At 42.2% G+C, this 21,988-nt stretch overlaps 1 protein-coding gene across 4 annotated transcripts in view; it reads right to left on the reverse strand.

The window, feature by feature from the left end:
* Positions 1-21,988, reverse strand: part of LOC119131781 (potassium/sodium hyperpolarization-activated cyclic nucleotide-gated channel 1) — a 54,130-nt gene that overhangs the window by 15,914 nt on the left and 16,228 nt on the right. For all 4 annotated transcript variants that reach the window (XM_037266477.1, XM_037266478.1, XM_037266479.1 and 1 more), the window contains 3 exons: positions 19,192-19,615; positions 5,430-5,591; positions 105-323 (listed from right to left, as the gene is read on the reverse strand). In XM_037266477.1, the coding sequence (XP_037122372.1) occupies positions 105-323; positions 5,430-5,591; positions 19,192-19,596 (786 nt within the window). In that variant the 5' untranslated portion in view covers positions 19,597-19,615. The remainder of the gene's footprint in view (positions 1-104; positions 324-5,429; positions 5,592-19,191; positions 19,616-21,988) is intronic.

Raw genomic sequence — 21,988 nt, forward strand, 5'->3', positions numbered from 1 at the left:
ATTAGCGCAAAGTTACGTTAAGTCAGTAAACAGGATCTAGGTGAAAGCGCTCGTCAAATCGGGCAATTTGGAATCATTTGATCCCGGGATGACTTCCCGCTTACCTTCTCTTGGTACTGTCGTCGCGAGGAGTCCAGCGACTGGATGAGGGCGGTGGCGTGGCCCACGAACATGGCGTAGCACGTGGCGCCCACGATCATGCTCAGCATGGTGATCCAAAGGTCCGACATGCTCACCGGTGCCCGGGCGCCGTAGCCGATGCACAGCATGTGGCTCATGGCTTTGAAAAGGGCGTACGAGTACTGCTTGCCCCAGGACACGTTCTGCCAGGACGGGGAAGGAGAGAGAGAGAGAGAGAGAAGGACGAAGTAGAAGCAAAGTTATTGTGTGGCCAAGCTTGTCGTTGATGGATCACTGAACTTCCACGCACGCAACAACCTCGTCATACCCTTTACTACAAATACTGGCGCTTGTTTCTACCCGCTTTCATTGGCTCCCCATTTGCCGAGGGGTGAAAAACAGTTCATGACGGCAGAGCCAAAAAAGAATAACTTGCATTATTTACACATCTGAGGCATCTTTATTTTTCTCCTTAGAGAAGCAGGAGAAAGTCTTCTCTTCCCTTTTTTTTTTGCTCACTCATTGCAAAAAAAATTGCCGGAGGATTCAAAGCAACCTTTGTGAGAGCTCAGTTCAGCGGGTAAGCAAAGTGTCAACATTGCACATTTTGCGATTTCTTCAACTTTCCCTTGGGCACCTAATCAACAACAACAACATAAAGGAAATAAAAATCACAGCCGCGCATGACTCATGCTGGATTTATACAAAAACTTAAGCGAGCTTAGTTTGGTTAATTTTTTTTCTTTATCCCGTTTCTATTTACTTTGTATTATTTGCCACGTATTAAAGATAAACACAAGATGAATTTTTATACGGTCGCCCACTTCATTTTGCGAGCGGATTTACTGCGACGTAATTAAAAAAAATGCACTTCAGGCTTTTAACGTTACTTCAAGACAGAAAGCTTTACTTATTTCTCCCGTTTTTTTTTTTTTTTTGTATACAACTCATTGCCTTTATTTGGTATCGTTCAAACCTGCAGATGCCATGGACGGCGATTGTCCGTGCACACATCATCCGAGGGCTTAGTCATGTATCATATCAGCTCAAGTGAGTATGCACTTAAACATGGAGGATTTAGTCACGGGACACCTCATTCTTATAAAATGCAGCGGGCGTTTTGACAGGGTGACCGCCATTTCTCTCTGGTGCCACAAATAGCATGATAATAGTTCCCCCGTTCCCATGTGGTATTTTTGCAGCGATGTGCCCAGCTGTGCGTCTCATTTTTATTGGCCTTGTTGACTTGTCATCAATCAGACTAAAGCTGAGCAAACTCGGTGAGTCCACATGGAGCGATAAGAGGCCAAATAATGGCGGGCGGGGCCAGCGTTGGTGCAAAGAATGCATGTAAAACCATGGCTGAGCACAGTTGTGGTGGGGACCTTTGATATACTGTATTTTCTCCGATAGAAAGCAACCCCTGCCTCAAAATAAACACCCTCAAATAGATATCTTCCTTTTTTTTTTAATCAAGAAAAAGGGTAGTAAATGTTAGCACCTAGTTAAACAAATGGTTTCCTCCAAAATAAAGCGAAATCATTTTAACAAGAGCACTATTGGAAGAATATTGCTGGTAAAATATTTTTTAAACTCAATATCAGCAGATTTTTTAAAAAATATTTTGTTTATCTTTTTTTTCCCACAATTAAAATATTGTATCATAAGTTGTGCTGTGATTCCCACCCGTCGCTACCATGTTCCAATCAGGATTATTAATATTCATGTTATTATTATATTGGATGCCATTCAGTCCAACTGGGGATTTTGCAAGTGACAAAACTCAACAGTGATTCATCATGACTCATCACTTTTCATCTGCTCATTAGGAAACATATTAGAACTTGTACCTCATTAGATTTGCCGTTTCTTTGGCTAAAATCTTTCTTGCTTGTCCAAAGTCCCTCTGAACATATTTTTCCCTTCTATGTCATGAAGTGCAAACACTGAATTTTCTATTTTGCACAAAGGCCGGAACGCAAAATGCAGTCGACCATATTGCCGGAACAAATGGCATTTGCGAGGTCGTGAAGTGTCCTTTGCACGCGTTAGCGGAATATTTGTGTTGGCAAAATGTGCTTGGTTGGAGAAGCAGGGAAATATAGTATATATTTTTTTTGCTCTGAGGTGCCTCACAGCACCTTTTCACCCTGCTGTCGTGTGGACGAAGAAGAGCTGCGTTGGCACCGTGTTGTGCATTGTCATCGCTTTGTCATACATTTGTGTTTACACTGCGGGTTTGTGACAACCATATTGTAAACAATACCGAGTGACAACATATAGACTGCTATGTTAGCTTCTCAGGCTAAGTGCTTGTTGGCTAACTGCAGTTTGCCAACAATTCTAATGAAAGAAAAAGGGGGCAGCAATAGATTATTTGTGCATAAAAATAAACAGACTTTTCTATTATGCAATACTTTTTGGAAGAATTTCCTAAATGTGAGCCAAACACTTTTTATGTTGAAATGCTCATTTATAAGGCTTCAACACTTGTACTGCACACACTGGCTATTATATGGCAGAGTTCCCACCTTACACAGGCCAGAAAAACAAATGCAGTTATTTTTCACATCACTGCTTTTAACTCGCCTAATTTGTATTCATTTTTGCCCCCCGCCTTTCGTGAGCGAGCCCTGCATCATGACGAGGCCAATCATATACTTTGTTCCTATTGATTTTGTTTCATCAGTCGAACGGCATGATATTTTCCATCTGTGAATCATCGGGAAGAATCGAAGAGATTGAAAGAAATCCCTGTGGTACCACAGTGGTAGTGACTCATTGGTGTATTAACACATTTCCAAAACACAGCTTCCGCTAGAAGTGGGGCGCCTAACAAATGAGGTGAACGCAGCAAATGTATTCAAGCGGCTTGTTCTAATTAAACACCACATGGACGCTGCCAAATGAGCAACGTGGTTGAATATTCATCCGGTAGCTCAGCCTCGGCTTACAAAAAAGTGGAAGGCTGACTTGATTATCAGGCAAAAATCATCTGAATTCAAATGCCAGTTCTTACCATTTTCCAAATTATTAAACATAAAATCTTCCTTTATGCTTCCGAATTAGTACATAACAGTTGGACTGACTCAATCATATAAAATGCGGCAATCTCTCACATGAGTGGCAAAAACAGACAAGTGATGAGCCATATTCATTTGTCCAATTACATAATCAAATGGGGGGGGATGCCAAGCTGTTCTAACAGACAGCGTACAGAAGGCAGAGAGGACTTTGACCCCATGAGGGAGGAAGTGGACAGCTTTGCAGTTCCAGACGCTGATTCGAACTGTCTTTTGGGATGTTCAGCAAAAACTCTCTCATATTCCTGCCAACATCTTATTTACTGACATTATTTGGCTTCGGCTAGTTCGTGAAGACGATGACCTTCTGCGCTTTGCTTCCCACTCGTACCGCCGCTACAGTCTTTGATTAGCACAAAAGGTTAAACCGCAAGACAGAAATGAGAATCGGTCCGCCGTCAACTTTCAACACGATAAAAAAGTACGGCCTCTAAAGATGCCCGCTGTTCATCCGAGACACCCCAAAAAAAAAAAAAGAGATAAACAAAAGTGATACCAGCCATGTTTGATCATGTTTAACAGAATGCCTTTGAAGACGCTTACAAAGTTTTGGACAAGCGTCCTTAACTGTATACACAGTCATGGCAACGGGCCCCATCAGCCTCCCACCTGACAGCAACATTATCTTGTCTACTGATTAAGTCAATGCCAGCGCTGGAGAGTAAGAAGCTACTCTAAGGCCATTAGTCAAGCTGATAACACCCCTACAGGCCCACTCGCCACTATCGCCAGTCCTTGCTGGCTCGGACGCTCCTTAGTGCCGGACATGATGCACCAGGTCAACAAGACCGATGGCGCAATAGTGCAGTTCCACTCCAGTCCTCTTGGTGGTGTTGTTAAATGCAATACAGAGTAAAGATGCACATTGAAGGATATTTTCCCGATGAACTCGACTTGATCTTCCTGAATGTTCTCACCCTCAATTTTTTGCCTCTTGGCAACTTGTTATTTTTACTTTTATTACTGTCCAGTGTCAATCAACTTCCCATAGGTGACATAATGTTGTTCTTTTTAAACAGCAAGATCAAAATGGAAAAGGTTTGTGGTTCATATAATTGTGTGATACACGAGGCGACTATTCTGACATCCTAATATAGGTTGATCATACAAGCATCACACACTCGCCGTGTGGGATTCTATAAATAGATAGGTGTGCCATCATGGCTGTCTGAACATGACAACGGATTTTTATTCTGCTTTTAAATCGCCGAGTTTACAATGCAGCAAGAATATAGTGACCATAAGAGAACAACGTTGCCATATCACAAGAAACAGGAGGAACTTTGAAATACGACAATATTTTGTACCTATTATATACACATAGTACATGTATATCAACTATTGGGGGGAACTTTGCAAGCATTAAGCTGTAATTGTGCAAAAAAAAAATCATGAGAACAAAGAATTTTGGGAGGATTTTTTTTTTTGCTGTGGCCACTAACTAGAATTAAAATATACCACGATTAACATGATTAAAAAATATGATTCAAAATTATGATCAAATCTTTTCCCTCTGATTTTTAATGTTTATTTAATTGCATGGGGGGAAAGTTGAACTGCTGTTATGAGCACCCCTGCTTGAAAGTGGAATAAAACCTATTTGAACTTGCGACATGAGGTCTTGTTGGGAAACCTCCCGTCGTGGCGAAAGCACTCGATGCAAATGAGGCCCCGCGGGGTGCAGCTAATTAAGTCTTTTACGTGATTCCGTATTGATCTGCAGCAGGGTAATAAGGAAGATTTATTCCGAGCGAGAGGTGCAGTGCAAATTTTAGGGCTGTTTATTAGGCTCTTTGGTTGACTTTGACGTCGTTTAATAATGTGTGGCCTTTGCATAGTTTTGTTTGGTACATAATCACAATGAACCACGGCACACGAAACAATTCCCGTGTTTGTTTTGGAGTGAATCGGTTGGTTTGGGCTGACGTGAAAAGAAAAGAGCTGCGACGCTGAGGAGAGCTGACGTTTGCACCTCAAGCCCGGATGCCTCGCAACAGTCGCTTTGCATGTGGTGAGTTTGTCAGAGGAAGAGGAGGCAGGGGACGGCCCGAGGCGAGCGTTTACCTTCCGCATCGCCTACAAGACGCTCCGTGTGATCGAGTCACTCCGAAGAGGCGGAAAACAGTCCCAATGGACACCAAACACTAAAATAGCTCAATCCACGCAAATAAATTTCGGAACATTTTTGTACCTTGTGACGAAAAAGAGTAAAAGCATGATACTTACAACCATACCGTTTAGCGACACCCAGCAGTCCGGCGGGAAGTCTTGGAGCAGAGGCACCAAGTACTGGAGGCAGCCATCCCAATGGCATAGCAGCAACATCATGCCTATTAAGTTAAATATTCGTACCACAGCGCTTGCCAGGTCATAGGTCATATGGAAGATCTGCAAACAGAAAAATAGCAGAAATTTTAGTTAGGTTGCTTCAGAAGCACAAGTAATGCAAAAAAATAAATAAATCTCAGGTTTGGCCCATTGAGGATTTGCTTGAGTTTGAGCTAGCGCGCTCGCAGATGTTGAGCTGTGCATAATTCAACATGGCCGCACTCCAAAACAAACAAGCTTCAATAAATATAAATCCAGTAGCATGTGTAAATACTTCAGACTACTCCATTTTATTGATGGATTACGTCGAAAGAAACAAAATTGGAGTTACAGACTCAAACCCTGGCATCGCTAGCCACTATCTCATAATAAGCTCATAATTGAGAGCCCTTTTTAATTCCAGGTTAGTTTTTCCATAACTCCTCGAACTGTAATCATTAAATATGGACGTAATGATCGCTGATTGGTGCACTTGGGTAATAAACCCGTCGCATTCCAGGATCTGCCGAGTGAAATATTTCCCCTAATTGCAATCTATTTTTAAAGTTGATGCTTTTCCATTTCCCCTTAAAGAGCCCCTTTTAATTAATCACGGCTGAAAAGACGCTTAATTGAGCCTCTTTCGTTCCTTAAGTGGCGAATTTTACATTCACCTCCAAAACGGTGTCAAAAAAATTCATTCACATCAAGTAATAGATTAAGAATTTTTTACACATTAGATAAGATACCGTCCAATTTGTAACACTTGAAACACGGAGTTTTCAACACTGAATAAAAATAAAATGTGACCAACGCAGGTGGTTTCGAATCTTTTCGAGCGGCAATCCCCTCTAATTCGGTCCACTGTGACTGTCCTGTAACCTTTCTGCAACAAAAGGACAGCAACCACATACACACCCAGTGAGAAAAAGAGAGAGCGAGACAGACAGAGAAGAAGAAAGAAGAGATGAGAGAGAGAGAGAGAGAGAGAACAAGAGGGCTGGGCTGATGCTCAGATCCCTCCATGGTTCAACACTTCCACTGGGACATACAGTGCGCTGCCCCGCAAGGCTAAAATTAGCCACTAGCATATGCCAGAGGAGAGCGCTCGTCTCCAATGCACCCTGAATCTCTTCGGCTGTCTTTTATCCTTAATTTAGCAGAACGCTGTCTCTCTCTCTCGCTCTTGTGCTCGCTCACTCCGTTTGCCTTCACGTTCATCACTGAATGATGACTTAATGAGATGGAACAACTGACATAGAGAGAATAGAAAAAACAAAGAAGGAAATTTAGGACAGATATTCCTCAATGTTTCGAACTCACTTGAGAAGCAGGAGAAGGTTCTTTGTGATTCAGTGTAATGGCCACAAATCTAAAAATTAAATCGATCCTTTTATTTTCTCTTGGCTGACGTACTTAAAGGCTGTTTAGCTAAAAGAAAATGGCAGTTGATTTAGATGACAAAAGTGTTTCCAAGCCTTAAATAGCAAACAGTAAAAAAACAAGTGTCAAAAATTAAATGCTCATAATGGCCCTCGGAATATATTCATTTTGATTAGCGGTAATTAAAGAATGACTCAGTGGTGTGGAATTGATTGTTGACGCATCTGGTCTTGAGTCAAGGGGGAGGTCAAATTCGAGTGCACTACTTGAGAAAACCACTAGAGGCACTAGTTTGTTGCCAAAAATTCATGACAGCATCTACATTTTTCTTCCCATAAAGATTGATTTAGTGCTGTCATAAATGAAACAAGCAGCTTTTAAAAAAATATCGCTGCCTCTGAAGGAGTGCTTTTTCAAACTTATCATTCCCCAAAAAATAAAACTATGATGTGAATAAAATGGTGCCACCATTTTGGAAGATTTACGGGTCAATGAAAGGTTGCATATGAGGCGACGGGAGGATTAGCTTGAAAAATCTGCAACATGTTTATCCTTTCATTGTTATATAAATATGTTCAGAAGAAGCTAAATTAAAACATTTAAAAAAAACATCTTTGATGCAAAGAGATTCTCCATAAAGATGTATTAAGATCAGACCAAAGTTCACAAGTGGGTGTAAATTGAGAGCGAGAGTAAGCTTCTCTTTTAGAGAGATTTCTCACAAACTTCCCAAGGATAGCTTTGCTGGAAAGCCTCGCAACCTGCGGGTCACCCTTCCCCGAGGACATCAAGGAAAGATGTAGAAACTCATTAGCAGCATGTGGAATTTTGTTTAGCTTGCAGTTTTCTGGGTTCTAATAATAGCAGGGGTTCTACTTAACAAAGGGTTTTGGATCAGTGGTCTGGGTCGGTTAACCACTTTGGTTATGATGAAGGTGTCCATTAGGGAGTTTTCACTTTGGAAACTGGGAAGCATTCATTTGTGGAGAAAGGCTAACGTTACAAAAGTGTTTTACAGATCTAGCTGGGGGGTGGGGGAAGTAGCATGAAAAAAAATTCATTTTTTTTTTTTTCCATGAGGGTTCGTTAATCGGACAGAATGGTGAACGAGAGGTTAGTATGTCTGCCTCTGTTTCATCCCGCCATATGAGCGGTGAAGATTTTCACCTGCAGCTCCACTGTGGTTGTTTTTAAAGTGCTCTATTAATAAAGGAGAGACTGGCAGAATTCATTATAATCAGTTCATCAAATATTTTAAATACTTCATTCAAATCGATATCCTCACACAAATATAACATCGAGGTGGCATTGAGAGGGAGCCAAAAGCACGGCCAACACCCCGGGCTGGCATCGGCAAAAATACAGGCTTATCGTGCGTTCGGCTCCAGTTTGACCAGGGGCAAGGGCAGAGGTCATCATAATCCTCTAATACAGCAGAGACAAAGAGCCAAGATGTGATGTGATAGCAGCAAAGGGTCACAGGGCGGTGCAGGCCGGCCAGCTCGCTCCCGTCGGGAGGACTCGCGCCAGCGTAGTGCATTGTCGGCGCACAGTTTATATAAAACATGCTATCATGCAGTCCAACGTAATATTTTGCTTTCCTTCCCCGCAAAAGCAAAAAAATATTGATATAATTGTGGAAGACAATTAGCAAAGCATTCATTTATGTATTTTCAATCGGACTTGAGTGACCTCCGCTTGAGGTTAGGGGGGGATTAGCGAGGGACTAATTTAAAGGGATTAAATCCACCATCCAACAGCTATTATGTTGAAGGATGGAAAAAAAAAAAGGCTTCCGGCAAAATCTGCAATTCGGATGTTTTAAAGTTGCCATGGGAATTTCATTTTCTTGGATTTGCCTTACCACAAATGGCAGGTTGTTTTTTTTTAGTACATTTGTCTCATCACAATTATTTGTCAAGTTTAAGCATAAAGCATTGCCAGAACAATAACACAGAGGAAGGCTCGAGAGTTCAAAGCAACTTCCTGTTTGCTTAAGGAAACTACTTAGCATGCAAATGAGTCTGGGAAAAAAAGGAAGAGACAGGACAAAAAGCTCAAACTGCATCGACGTTATTGAGGCAATGAAGCCCTGAGAGGAAGAAAGAGACTTCATTAAGAAGCAGATGGGTGATGGATGGTGGAAAACAAGACGCTATCTAACCGCCTAAAATAAAAGCGCAGCATTAATATCATCTTGAAGCACAGTCTTGAACAAATGTTTGCTTTTTGGCATCCAGCCATGTATAATTTGTGTGTAAAATGTTCTTCAACAGAATTGAACAAAGATAGTCATGTTACGAAGGGATACAAAATGGTCGCCATGTACAAAAATCAAAGTTGTGTACACAAATGAAGTCATCTTTGAGGATTGAAAAGGAAAAAAAAGTTGTGTTCCACGTTGCATGTCCTCGTACTAAGCACATCACAGCGGCGCGGCCCGTTCGTTCTTTCCCGCCGCGTCACCAACTCGCTGTCTATTTTGGTCGTGTGAGCGTGATAACCTCGACACTTGTGTTCTGCCTTCATAATCTGCAGCGAGTACTGTTTCCGTGTAGTTTGGAGCTATTGCATTGGTAATGAGCGCAAGGCGCGGATTAGGTTTCGACACTGGTGGGCGGCATCCACATGCAAGGAAAACCCGATGCGGAGGTCATAATGGCAGTAAAATCGATTAAATCTAGCCTTGGGGTGGGCAACCTACGGCCTGTGGACCAGATATGAAGCTTTTTGGAACTCTTGTGATTTAGCATTAAAAACATAAACTTGCTATAGACAGAAAATTCTCATAATACAGAGTTTTATAATTTTTGAAATTACTCACAGTTCTTTATTTTACTAAGAAGAAAAAAGGACTTAAAATCTGAGTTTTATGCTTGGAGGATAATAGATTAATTTTCTTGTAATATTACAACTTTAATCTGTGACAATTTTTCCTCACTAGGCATTCATGTTTTATTTGTGTTTATTAACCCCAAAACATATGTTATCTACACTTTTGTTTGATGTAGCTTCATAAATCTCACGTCTCTCTGGGCACCTGACAACTCATCGGCACAACGGGAAGAAAAGCGGAGAGGAGACAGATGAAGCGAGATTTGTGTGGACATATTGTCTCAAAAGCTGCCAGCAGGCCCGAGAACAACTGTTTTCCCACTTGACCCATTTTCTCACTTGCAATTGTTACGCAAGTTAGTTTCGGTACGACAGTTTGACAACATTATCATTCCAGGAAGTCAATTAGAGTTCTTTGTGCGTCATGCAAAACATATTGCAAAAATACACGACCTAGTAAGAGCTTCTTCCTTAGCCCATTTGCAGTCATTTTAGAATGTCAATATTAAATGTCAAATAAAGGCCAAATAAGTCACTTGAGGGATTCTGTGGAGGGGCGGATTTATTTTTCAAAATAACATCATCTAATGAGGAAAAGCATTATAGAAAATGGATGCTTTGCTGTCATGTCCATAAGATAATGCCTAATGTATGGAAAGTAATTTTACCCTCACATTCTTTTATAATTCTTATAAGAACCGTGACCCAAAAACGTCTCGCCGAACAAAACTTAAGCAAATAAATACAGAAGTGCTGTTTTTGCAAATATGTCTGTCACTGAGACAGAAGAAGAAGGGAATGGTTTGAGCCTAAGTTGTGTTTGTGCTAAGGAGGCAGTCTGGGTGGATTAGTGCCCATGTGAGAGCAGGAGGGATTTGACTGGATTGCACAAGATGACCCGCTGTGCTCATGTTAACATCAGGAAGATGAACCCTTCCCGCCGCCATTTACACAGGAACAGAAGCATCCTCCAGGGGGAGTGCATGGGGGTCCCGCGGTATGACTCCAGTCAAAGTGGTGTGGATCGACTCTCTGCCCATGGGCAAAATTAGTTTAGCCATCCATATAGAGTTGTGTTGGTACTGAAACCCTGATTTAGTGAAATGATTTTTATAATGTAACCATTTCTATAAAATGGCAAATGATCTCATGTTGATCATTACCTTTGCATCAGGGCAACTTAATGGAGTTTTGATTGGTGCAAACAGCTAACGAGAATGAATAAATGATGATGATCACAAGGGCCATGTTGGCAGATAGATGGAGGCTGCCTGAGCAAATCAAGCGCAACATTAACTCTTGGGAAGTGAAAACGCTAATAGCTAATAGGCGTCATTACGCGACGGCTGCCGAGACTAGCGCTACTCGTCTTAATCTGATCATAAAACAACGAAAGGCTCGTGTGGGGAATCTCGTTACAGTGCAAACATCAGTAGGAATGCAGAAACCCCCCTCGCTAACTTTGACCCCCCCGCCCCCCAGTCTTCACAGGCCAACCACCACCGTCGAACAAAAATAAACCAGATTAGCCTAATCGCCATACTTATCACTTTAGCCCGCCCTACCAAGACCATAGCTGTCATCCATCTGCTTACTGTTGCATGTACACTAGGAAGCAGAATGGGTCGGGGTGACTCGGGATATCCCACAGTCAATTAATTCTTCACAATTTATGCTGGTTTGAACGTGGTAACAACGAGAGGTTGCTTCAAATCAGAATGGATATTTGGAGGGTCATCCGAAAATTCAAATTTAGTAGCAATCTGGACAAAATTGATTCTAAAATGTTTGTTTCTTCTGTCTTCATTTTTGTTTGCGGGGTTATGCGCGACATCCAGATTCCTTGCTCTGACGTCAAACACAGTCGGGGGCCTAACAAGAACACGAAAACGTGCGTTATTGAGCCTGCGAGCACAAACAAACATTTTCACATGTTTTGAGGAAGGGGAAAGCCCTCCAATTGGAGATTTATTACAATAATGATGCTATCATTGGCTTTAGACACGGAGGGATGGATCCAAAATTAAAAATACATATACGCTGGATTCAGATGCTAAAAATAAAGCAGCGGCTGCTGGACGACAGAGCAGATGTTGATGGAGTGTGACTGCTGAGGGGCTGCCAAAACACTTACATCCCCGCAGGCCAGATAACAGAGGAGTGCATCCTTAAAAAATAACAAGCCGTACACGATTGCTTTTGCCCTTCCTGAAAATGTTGATCATTACGTTTCTAAATCAGTTTTTATCAGTATTATTTTTGTTTTGTTCCCATATTGCGTAAGACTCTTTCTTCCCCTTGCTGTCTGTCTGTATCTGGCTCTTTCTCCTGACTGCTCTGCTCTCCGACGCTAAATAACAGGAAACAAGAGACGGATATAGCAAACATTACACATTGAAGGAGATGTATCGTTAAGAAACCTGTGCGAGATTGCAGCTTGATGAATTGCGCCTTCATGCAATTGGATTTGAGTCACGTGGACCAGACTGCTGAGTTAGCTTCTTGTGGTAGCCGCGCACTGGCTAGCTGCCATATGCTTGTCCATTTTGATAAAAGGGACATGCAATTTGTGGGTAGTATATTGAAATTTACCATTTTTGATGCCGAGTTGTCACATTACGCTGTCATGCTCGGCCAACACTGGGTCACAGAAACTCGAGATTTTGAAAATGTAGCTATCAGTTATAAAAGGACCTGGCAAAAATTCCAGACTTGAACTATATGTCTTTAAATTTTACAAATGTTACATTTTTGGCACAGCAACACAAAGGGCACTAGGGTTCATATCTACATAGCTTCCAAAAAGAGAGGAGGGAAGAAAAAAAAATTGGAGTCTCTCAGGCGGCAAGCGTCTGGGATCTTCCGCCCCTCAGGGCCTAAGAAGAGTGAGCTGCCCCCCGTCAGCGAAGCGAGGCAAGTGAGAACGCCACTTGAGGCGCGTTATGTTCATCGTCACACAGGCGTGCGCTAAAATGCGGACGACAAGGGAGTATAAAAAAAATAAAAAAACGGACACGAGGTGTCCATTACGAAACAGCGTTATACGGTACATGCGCCATAAATGCCATGAGACTGTATTCTACTTAGTGACAGTGTGTCTTCATATCTTAAAGGGAAACCAGCAGGAGGGGAAACGATGGATTATAACACGTCTTCATGGGGAAATAAAAAACGGGCAAATGGTAATGTTCCTATTGATATAATTGGCGGAATAAGAAGATTATGCCATCACTGGCGGAGCAATTCTTGAACTAACTTGCACCACCGCCAAAACAACATCATGTAAATGACACAATGTGCTGAATACATACATAGAACATTAGTCCTTTCCTCACACAAATTCACTTATGTATATTAATTTTGGGGGGGGGGATATGAACAAGAGACCAATTCAATTTTGCACAAAACGTTGAATTAAACAATATGCCTTAACTCAGAACAACTTTGGAATACAGCAATGGCAAAGTATCATCCACCTAAGGCGCTAAGTGTGCTTAATTTAGTTGAATTTTATACAAATATTCCAAGAGTGCAATCAACAGATAAAATGTTTCTTGGTTTCATCAAGAAGACTTTGCGAGTTGACAACTTACCGACCACGAAGGGAATTTAGATTATACTTTGAAATTAGTTTTTTTTGTAATGCCTCATTTTATGAAAATACTTTTGCCACAATCGGCTATTAACTTGACTGCGAGTTTTAAGCTCAAAATCATTACGAGTGAAGAAATGCTTTGATCCGACTCGAAGTCACGGTGCGGAATTAAATATTCCAATAGTGAGTGAACGCAGAAATTGTTTTCAATTCAATTTTATGTGCTGAGCACCAAAGCACAACAAAGTACCTCAGGTGAACCACTCAGTCCTAAAAACTCAATTATATTCATTCGAATAAAATAAAAGTGAACGTAAAACCAAGCTTTTAACCGGTAAGATGACAAAACATGGTTGCCGTCTTTTGAAAAAAGCAAATGGCTGCTTGGCTCTCACAGTTGACACAGTGTAAAGAAGAAGATGCCCGTGGAGCTTCTGAGCTCTGATGAAAAATGTACGACTGCGAAGAGTGGTGAGCGAGTCACTGTTGCGTACAAGAGTGCTCTGCACCTTTGGACAGCACACTTTACTCCCGTGCAATGAAATAGTATCCCTTTCTGCACTTTAAGCAAAGCTGTATCCATCAAAGTGTAGCCGGCCTTTCAGGACCAAATGGAAAACTTACCGGGTAAGTGCAGCTACTCAGTGATAATGTCATACATGCAATTTTTTTTTTTAAATACCTGGCACCTGGCATATTTCAGGGTGGCGGCAAAGCCCTAACGGCCCCCCCCTCTAGCTCCGCCAGCGTTGTGTCGTAAAAAGGAATGAGAGCCCTTTAAGAAATGCCATGAAGCTGCGTGTTGCTTGTTTGTACGTGTCGGTCACGACAATGAAAATATGTATAGTTAAAGTACGTCATCACATCATTAAACTTGTACCTCCCAGCGAAATCAGACCTTTTGTTTGCTGTGACGCACGATGGCGACGATGACGTCACCCACCCACCAACTTCTTCTTAGTGACACATTAAATACACAAAAGCAGCTGCAGCAGCAGCCTCCGCTGTTTTGCTCCTCACGATGTCAAAATCTAAGCTAACGCACCAGTGAGCTTATTGATTGGGGAGAATGTGTCCGATTGTGTGCGACTGGTTATTGATTAATTATGTCTGGGTGAAACTAAGGTAAGCAGACCATCCACCTATGTAAGGCACTTGCATTAATGGGCTTTAAAATGGAGATTTCAACAGGGCTTGATAGAATGAAAACATGAGTCTTAAGTCTACTTTATCTAATGTACTGCCTCTGACTTGACGGAACTTACATGCACAGCGCTGATTGAAGAAACGAATTACTCGACGCAGCGTGGTTCCTCAGGAGAATTCAAACGTTGTTCGTATTGATCTATGTTGCCTTTCAATTCAATCGGTGCAAGTTATTCGACTAGCTTGGTGTTGCTTGACTTCAAACTGCTTTTGCGGACAACGCTACTCCAGGCAATGTAGGTTGGTAAGGAAATAAATTTGAGTACCAAATATGGTCTTATATACCATCCTCTGTTGTTTTTGTTAGCATTTTGTCAACACTTCCCGCTGCTGCTGATTGCAGAAACCGCTATCGGTGATGTAGCCGACACAAATAAAGTAGTGCAGGTCTCAACCACTGTTGCGTTTAATTTTACTTAGGCTAATCTACTGCCGCAGTGAGCACGCTGCCAATAGCAGGAATGACTACTCAACACAATAAGTTCTGTCAAGGCAACGTAAATGTCGTTTGTATTGATTTATGTTGCCTTTCCATCGACGTTATCTGCCTCGTTGGCTATTAGAGGCAGTGAAGGTTGGCAGACAAATCCGTGGAGCCAATATGATGCATTTCATCATCTGACGTCAACCTTTCAATACTGTATTTTTATTTTCGTGTATACTTTTTCTGTCTTTTTGCGTGCCAATAAAATATGAAACGAGCGTGTTTCACAAAAGGAGGACAAAAAAGATCAGTTGTGCGACCTCGCACGCACGTGCCACCTTGAGGCGACGTGGTTTGATAGATCCGCACGCAAACATGATGCATGGCAGACTCGCATACACTTCACACACACACACCGAGATGTCACATCCAATCACGTCGCAGAAGAGGAAACACACTCTGTGTGTCCTGCCGCTAAATGGCATTTGAGCGGACATGCTAATGAGGCCTTGCTGCCTCTTCGAAATGTCACAGGCTGGCATGTGTTATCTATGCATTGTGTACTCTTGCAAAGATTCGGCGCGTCTGGAGAATTAATTGCATGTAGCCGACTCTTTAAATAGACCGCGGACTGACCACATGGACTCCAAAAATGCTTAATTTAGTGCCGCCTCGGACTTGATCAAACAAACTCAAATATCAAATATGGTACTTCTTGTTTAACGTCAATCTGTGTCACCTTGCCTTTTAATCTACTTAATTCATGATACGTTCTTATCAGATTGCAGATTTTTGATTCCGGAATATTTTTTCTTTACGTAAGCCTGCGGCGGAAGTCCAAACTATGACTACTGTGTACTTTCACAAGTTAACCCGGAGACTTTTTATGTTTGTTGTGCACCAACAACACGCTGAGACTGAGTCATGGTAAGATAGACAATCAGCATCTTCACCAGTGTGTTTACATAAGTATCCGTGTGTGTGTGTGTGTGTGTGTGGGAAGACAGTCAGACAATACTTCAGTGGAGGCCAAATGCAGTCGCTGTAATGCAGTTAGGAGTCATTTAGATACTTGGCTCAGCTGGCTCACAATTTCCCTTCTTGCGGATCAATTGACCGAGCAGCAGTAAATCTCCTAAATAGCAGCCAAAGATCTGAATCACCTTCATCCAACGCAGGCTCCTAAGACATGGTGTCTTGATGCAATTTCAATGCCAGTCTCTCTAAATCAGTCGTCAAATTGGCAAGGATAAGTAATCCATTAGCCATCAACTATAGGAAAGTAATTACATCATGTGAGAGATGACAGCAGAGTCAGAGGTGAGAGTAAATAATCAACTTGTGAAATGCTATTTTATTGGCAAATGGGGTATGCTAAGAACATTTTTTTGTTTCCCATTGTAAGATTTAGCATTGAAATGAGCTCTGGAAGAATTCTTAGCGACGCAGATTATATTTTGGGGGTTTTAAGATAAACAGGAATAGATTCATTTTGACTTTCAATGCTGGCATAAAATATTTGTAGCTATTACATAGATTTTAGAGTACACTAGAATCAGACAGATTGAGTTTGGAGCTGGAAAAAAAAGCTTCTCCCGAGGGGGGCCACCAGACCAACCTGAGCCCATGCGGCTGAGAGGGAATATGGCAGCAGGCCGGATGCTGATGTTGCTGCTGGTGGCTGTTATGAGCCAGATGCGGCACGGATAGCGTTAGCTACATTTACTAAACCTTCCCGCCCCGAAAATGAAAACTGCAACAAGGGCAGCCATTTTTTTGCTAACACATATTATTGAGGTGTGACCGAGTTAAGGTCATTTAGATCATTAGCGTTCCTTAGCGAAGCATGGAATTAAAAAAAAAAAAAAAAAAAGCAGCAAAGGGGGCAAAAGTGTCCTTGAAAGATCAAAAACGGTTTGTTGGTGGAAAATGATTATGTAAATGAGCAAATGCTCAAATTCAGCCCAATCATCGTTATGATTGCACCACACTTAAGCAGTGCTTATGTTATTTTTTTATAATTAAAAAACATGCTACTTTCAAACTAACAAAGGCAGATAACATGGAAGGCAAGGAGAATGTCGATGCCTTGAGGTCTTATCGCTCTGAGCCAAGCATGACCTATCATCAAAGGTGTTCCATTACAAAACTGTTTAAAATTGTCCTCTGAAGGCCACCGTGTCTACTTTGAAGCCCATCTGAAATACACAAAATCAGTTTCCAATGTTCTGCCTTTTCTGTCACTCGCTTTTTTTTTTTTCTCCTTTCCAAATCCTTGTTTGTTTTGCTCAGCGTGCCGAATGAGCAGTCAACCGCTCGGCACGACCTTCTCTGCGTAAGCTGCAATTTCCCTGAGCCATCGCCATCGCCATAATTACGTGCGAGCAAACAAACAAATGAATGATGGAGCACACGCGTGCATGCTTGCATGTTGGCGTTCCGCTCGCTAACACCAGCCCACCGGCTCCACTCGGCCTGGAAACTTACAAGCATGACCGAGCATTATTCTGGGAGGCGTTGAAAGGAAATTTCTGCATAATGAAGCTCATCATTTGTTTTGGCCCCAACCTAATGGGAATCGTCATTCAAAGCATAATTATGAATTCGAGATTATTCATTTGTCAATTAATCGATTTTCGATAAGTCGGTAACTGGCTACTATTACTAGCTACTTTCTCCTTTTTTCTAAGGTTACTGTGATGAAAATGTCGAAAAAGGGAGCGAGCGTGTTTCAGGCCTGCTCTGAGTGCGACTCTTGATGAGGCAGATGGAGCAAAGAGGTGGTGACAAAGTGAGGAAGGGGTTAGCGGTGAAGGACATTGACGTGCATGCCGGATGACGACTTATCGTCCACTTCAGAGTGGCTGACCGACCAACCGACTGAATGGAACTGATGACGGTTCACTGCATTACAGAATGCGTTTGTTCTCCCTTTTTTAAGCACAAATCCTAACTCCGTACGACAGCTGAGAATTCTTCCACTCCCCGTGCTCACAGCAGCTCCTGCGGATGTGTCAGATCCGTCGATGTGTTGGCGTACAGGATGGGGTGGGGGGAATATGACACCTTAACGCCTCCATTTTATTTCTAGCTTATTATTTCACTTGCGGGGAGAACGTTCATTCATTCCCTGGTTCATTAAGGATCCTACTTGTTTGCGGTTGTGGTCTGTACCACTTCGCCTTCCTCCCACAGACTCCTAGTGGCTCATCTGGAATGCTAATCAGCTTCCCACATAGCCGGCATGCCTAGCACATGGCAGCAACACGTTTCGAGGCAGGAAAAAAAACACACCAAAAGAGTCAACTGTTGACCGTCCTTAAATTTGATCAGTAATACATCCTACGCTCATCCTGCTTAAATTAAGTAAGTGAGCAACCAAAAAACGCAAAACTGCACTTTGAACGTGGTTCAATGAAAAATGTAAGCGGTGTTCCGAGCACATTCAGACAGCTACAATTATCTGTTCCATGATAACATACGACCCACCCACCACCTACGCAGGATGATATACCCTCAAACATTGCCTACGTGACAGTGGAAAATCTGAATGAGAAATGCAGCTAGGGTGAAACCTGCACAATGTTCAATATCTAAAATCCGCCTGTTTGTCAATCCATGACATAATGATTCCATCTTTTCAGAAAGTTTTTCCCCACCCAAAATGGTCACCAATAAATTCAGGAAAATGGGCTGCCTGGACTGTTTTTTTTTTTAGCACTTTCTACTTCATTGGTTAGCATCACAGGAGCTTGAAATTGAACTCGCGCCCCAGTACTTTTATCTACGCAGACTCATTTAGTGCTGACGTTCAGCTTGGAAAATGGTTGCAGACTTCACGTCGCAACCTTTTGGACCTTTGGATCGGTGTTCGGCCATGCGCGACGTTTGCACCATAAGAATGTCAACTCACGGTGTCATCTGCATGATGACAACAACGGTAACAAACAATGGTCAGACAAGGACACTGAGGATGAGCTTGGACTAGGAAAAAAAATACAAAGGAGGAATATGCTAAACAGCAGTGGCCATCCCCTCCAATTAGTCCACTTCAATAAACGCCTCCCTTTTCCCATCGGGAAATGTAAGCCTAATTATCTCGGATGAGATACACTAACGTTAACACGCGGGCATCTAAAAACGGGTGAATAAATGCCACCACCTCTGCATTTGACAGACGGTATTAGTTTTACACGGACCTCTGCATTGACCCCCCCCTTTTAAGGTTGCGTACCCACCTCTTCCCACTGATGAATGTATCGGATGAGTCGAGACAGTCTCAAGAGGCGCAGCAAGCTGAGGATCTTGGTGAAGCGGACGATGCGTAGAGCGCGGGCCGTCTTGTACACCTCTGAGTCGAAGCCTTTCTCCACGATCAAAAAGATATAATCCACCGGTATGGATGACAGGAAGTCCACCACGAACCAGCTCTTCAAGTAGTTCATCTTGATGACCTTAGGGTCCAAGATGATCTCAGAGCTCTCCTCGTTGACGATGCCCGTCCTGAAGTTCATGACCAGGTCCACCAAGAAGATGGTGTCCGAGGCCACGTTGAACACCAGCCAGGTGGTGGTGGTCTGCTCTGAGAAGAAGGTTATTCCCACAGGAATGATGATTAGATTCCCCATCATCATGATGAGCATTATCAAGTCCCAATAGAACCTGCAGAGACGGGGCACATGACACATACTTTATGTTAGTCAACTATCAAAATTGGCAAAACACTGCATTTTGGGGGAAAAAATGGCTGAAATATATTTTAGTGTTTAATGAAAAAACAGAGGCCAGATCATGACGGATGTATCGACCTATCTTCACTTTAGGTAAATAAATTCCCAATTTTAATATTTTTTTAACTAGCTAAAACAAAAACACCACAATGCACTTTAATATTTTTATTTAATTTTTTACATAACATTCATCAAAAATTCATAGAGCAACGCAAGCACTAATCCCGCATTTGAATCACAAGAAAATTTAACATTTTTATCAGATAAGTCTTTCGTGCTTTAAAATGTTAAATTTGAAATAACTTTTTCTCCAGTTAAAATACATTTTCTGAAGGTGGCGCTGGAATAAATGAATTATATTGAAACGACGACTTAGTTCAGGATGATTGCCGTCTTATTATATTACATAACAGCTTCCCTATAATTGGCTTAAAAAAATCGCCCGTGCAGTTAATAAAAAATAAATAAATGTGGCACATTGAACCTGGAAGAGACTATGACCATTATTATCGTTTTGTTTTTCAGATTCAACAGCAATTTCCTTTTTTTTTGTTCCTGTTTCAATATTGCGCAACAGAGGCCAATTTAATAGATAACCCATTTTCTGGACCGTGCACTCCCTGGATTGGTCACCAGCCAATTAGAAGGCACATATAGACAAACGTAGTCAGTGAGCTATCCACTCATTCACAATGCCAACTCTGTTGACAAAAGCAAAACATTCCATTGGCCCATTTTAGCATACTATCGTAATTATTTCAGTATTAGGACAACCATTCTCCATTATGAACATGATTTTGGGCTATTTCTTACAGACAATAACTCGGCCGGCCCCGCATGAAGAGAGAGAGAGCCCTTGGTCCAGGCTGTTAGCAATTCACCAGCCCCTCCGAGCGTCCCCGGATCGCCGATAAGGTCTGAAAATAAATGCTTTCAGGCATTCTATCAGGCGGTGACTAAAAACTCCCTTCTGACACCATCCTACAAGGGTGAAAATCGACTAGCTGGCTGGCTAGCTGGCAGGCCGCCTGCTTTTGTGCTGGCAGTCTGCACCGGCAGTAATGGATCTGTTTGAATTCATTAAGCCGCGACCTCGGCTTCATAAATACCCGCAGATCGCGTGTCCGATAATTGTCTTCACTTAAAGCTAAACAGCGGCGCTCCAGGCCCTCCGGAATATAGCGGCGCGGTTATTTTTACGCGGGCCGTCGCTGACGTGAAGTCTCTTCGTCTGCGCGGCCTTGACTCGGCAAAGAACCTCGAGCTGGGCATCCAGGTTATTATTCTTACGACAAACCGCAGCCAAATGGGCCTTGAGTCTGACAGATGTGTTATTTGTCTTTTGCATGAACGTACCGGGCCTTTGGAAGAAAAAAAACGAGTTGTATCGCAATTGAAAAGTGCTTTTTACAGCTGCAACTAATGATTATCTTAATCAATAAATCTGTTGATTATTTTTTTGATTAATCAATGAATCTGATTGAATGGCTTTGCTCACAAACAGTGTGTTATTTCAATTTGAGAGTTCATAAAATCAAATCGGTTCATTTCTATTTTATGGGCGATAAAAGTCAACATAGATCAGGCAAGTCATGATGGTGCCAACCATTGGCCCTAAAAAAACAACACAAAATTTGGTCAATCAATGGGGAGGAACAAAACTGCCCCCATGTTGGATTGCTGCAAAGCCGTTTGGTTATTCAAGAGCTGGTCACCAAGCGTGATGATGCAGTCAGCCACAGTTAACAGCGCGTGCAGCTCTCTCGGCATCATTGAATTAAGCGCTTGCTTTAACACTTCGGCCGAGATACACGTAGAGCAAAGTGCGACGTGCCCAGTTAGGACTGCAGCGATACATTGAGAACGTACTTAAACATCGAGTTCAATTTGCAGTCTGATAATCAAGAGCTACACAGAAGTGGCGTAACCACCGACTGCATTGTGCTGCTCATTTGTCAAGCAGCTCGGGTACGCGCCGGAAAAACTTCAGTGGGGATCGATGGAAGATACCATTACCTGGTAACCGTTCCGGAAAAAACACGGATGACTCTGCAGATCATTGCCACGCATGTTTTGTTAATCTCCTTTTACGATGCCTGTAGGAAATTTTTAACGTTATTCTCCTATATCAGAGTCAAGATGCCACATGTACCTTGCAATTCTATATAAATGGCACCAACACGGAATGAATGGATGAGGTCAACTTGTCAACAATCCGCCTTTAGATGTATTGTCAGAAACATCACAGAGGCAAAATGTCACCTGTGTAAAGTCTCTTTTACGCTGCCTGTAAAGCCCGAATGTT

The sequence above is a fragment of the Syngnathus acus genome, chromosome 12 (genome assembly GCF_901709675.1).
Source record: "Syngnathus acus chromosome 12, fSynAcu1.2, whole genome shotgun sequence".
NCBI lineage: Eukaryota > Metazoa > Chordata > Actinopteri > Syngnathiformes > Syngnathidae > Syngnathus > Syngnathus acus.